The following is a 987-nucleotide window of genomic DNA, read 5'->3' on the forward strand; positions in this document are numbered from 1 at the left end:
CAGCACAGCATCAACATGTCAACACAACATCAACACATCACGGAATGTAAACACAACATTAACACAACATCAACACAACATCAACACAAACACAACAGTAACACATTTCTGCCTTTGCTCAGACCCAGGTTTCAGGTTCTTGTGAGAACCAGGTTCAGGGTTATGGTGAGAAGAGGGTGCAGGTTCTGTGAGAGCATTAGGAGCCCGGCAGTCCTCACAGAGGCGGTCCGGATGTTCAGGAAGTGTGTGTCTTATCGCAACGACACTGTTTGTGAGCTTTTGTGTGTCTGTGTGTGTGAGGCCGTTTCCTGCTATTCTTCTGAATGTCGGTTCCCACAAACTTCCAGCTGAGCTCCAGCACTCTGCTCACACTGGGCTCACTGGGCTCACTGGTTCTGTTGGACCTGGATCAGACCTGGGTTTTTATCTGACTAACAATCTGGTTCTGGTATCAGGTCAGAACTCACTGTGACTTCTTAACACTGGATTTGGATTGACTCTAACTTTGTTAATCTGGACCTGTGTTCCATCTGGTTCTGGTGCTGCACAACTGGATCTGTGTAAGACTGTAGATTCTCCTGAGGTCTAGACTGGCATTGGACTTGGACCTGGTTCTGGCTCTGAAGGATAGATCTGGTCTTCTGGACCTGGTCCTGGTCCTGTTCTGCAGGAGGATCCGATGGACAGGTGGATCGGCAGGATTTGATCTGACATGCACACCATCCACCGCCTGTGTCGAGTCTGCATCGGACAGAACCTGCCTCAGGTTGGACACTCGGTGTATTGATCGGGTCGATCAGCTGCTGCAGGTTCAGGATTTACTCTCAGAAAAGGTTTTTTCAGGTTTCTGAACAGTAGAACCATTAAATCAGACAATATTTGAATGGAGTCTGGTCTGAGAGTCCAGCTGCTTTATAAACACAGTTCAGATGGAAGAAAGGGCTCGTCTGATTGGCTGTGCAGTGTGATGTTACTGCTGCCTTTGTC

General features: G+C 48.2%; 1 protein-coding gene across 1 annotated transcript in view; it reads left to right on the forward strand.

The window, feature by feature from the left end:
* Window positions 1–987, forward strand: part of LOC103370617 (regulator of G-protein signaling 3-like) — a 30,003-nt gene that overhangs the window by 10,309 nt on the left and 18,707 nt on the right. Inside the window, exon 12 of the mRNA XM_008299736.1 lies at window positions 573–833. Within this exon, the coding sequence (XP_008297958.1) occupies window positions 573–833 (261 nt within the window). The remainder of the gene's footprint in view (window positions 1–572; window positions 834–987) is intronic.

The sequence above is a fragment of the Stegastes partitus genome, unplaced genomic scaffold (assembly GCF_000690725.1).
Source record: "Stegastes partitus isolate 25-593 unplaced genomic scaffold, Stegastes_partitus-1.0.2 Scaffold1452, whole genome shotgun sequence".
NCBI lineage: Eukaryota > Metazoa > Chordata > Actinopteri > Pomacentridae > Stegastes > Stegastes partitus.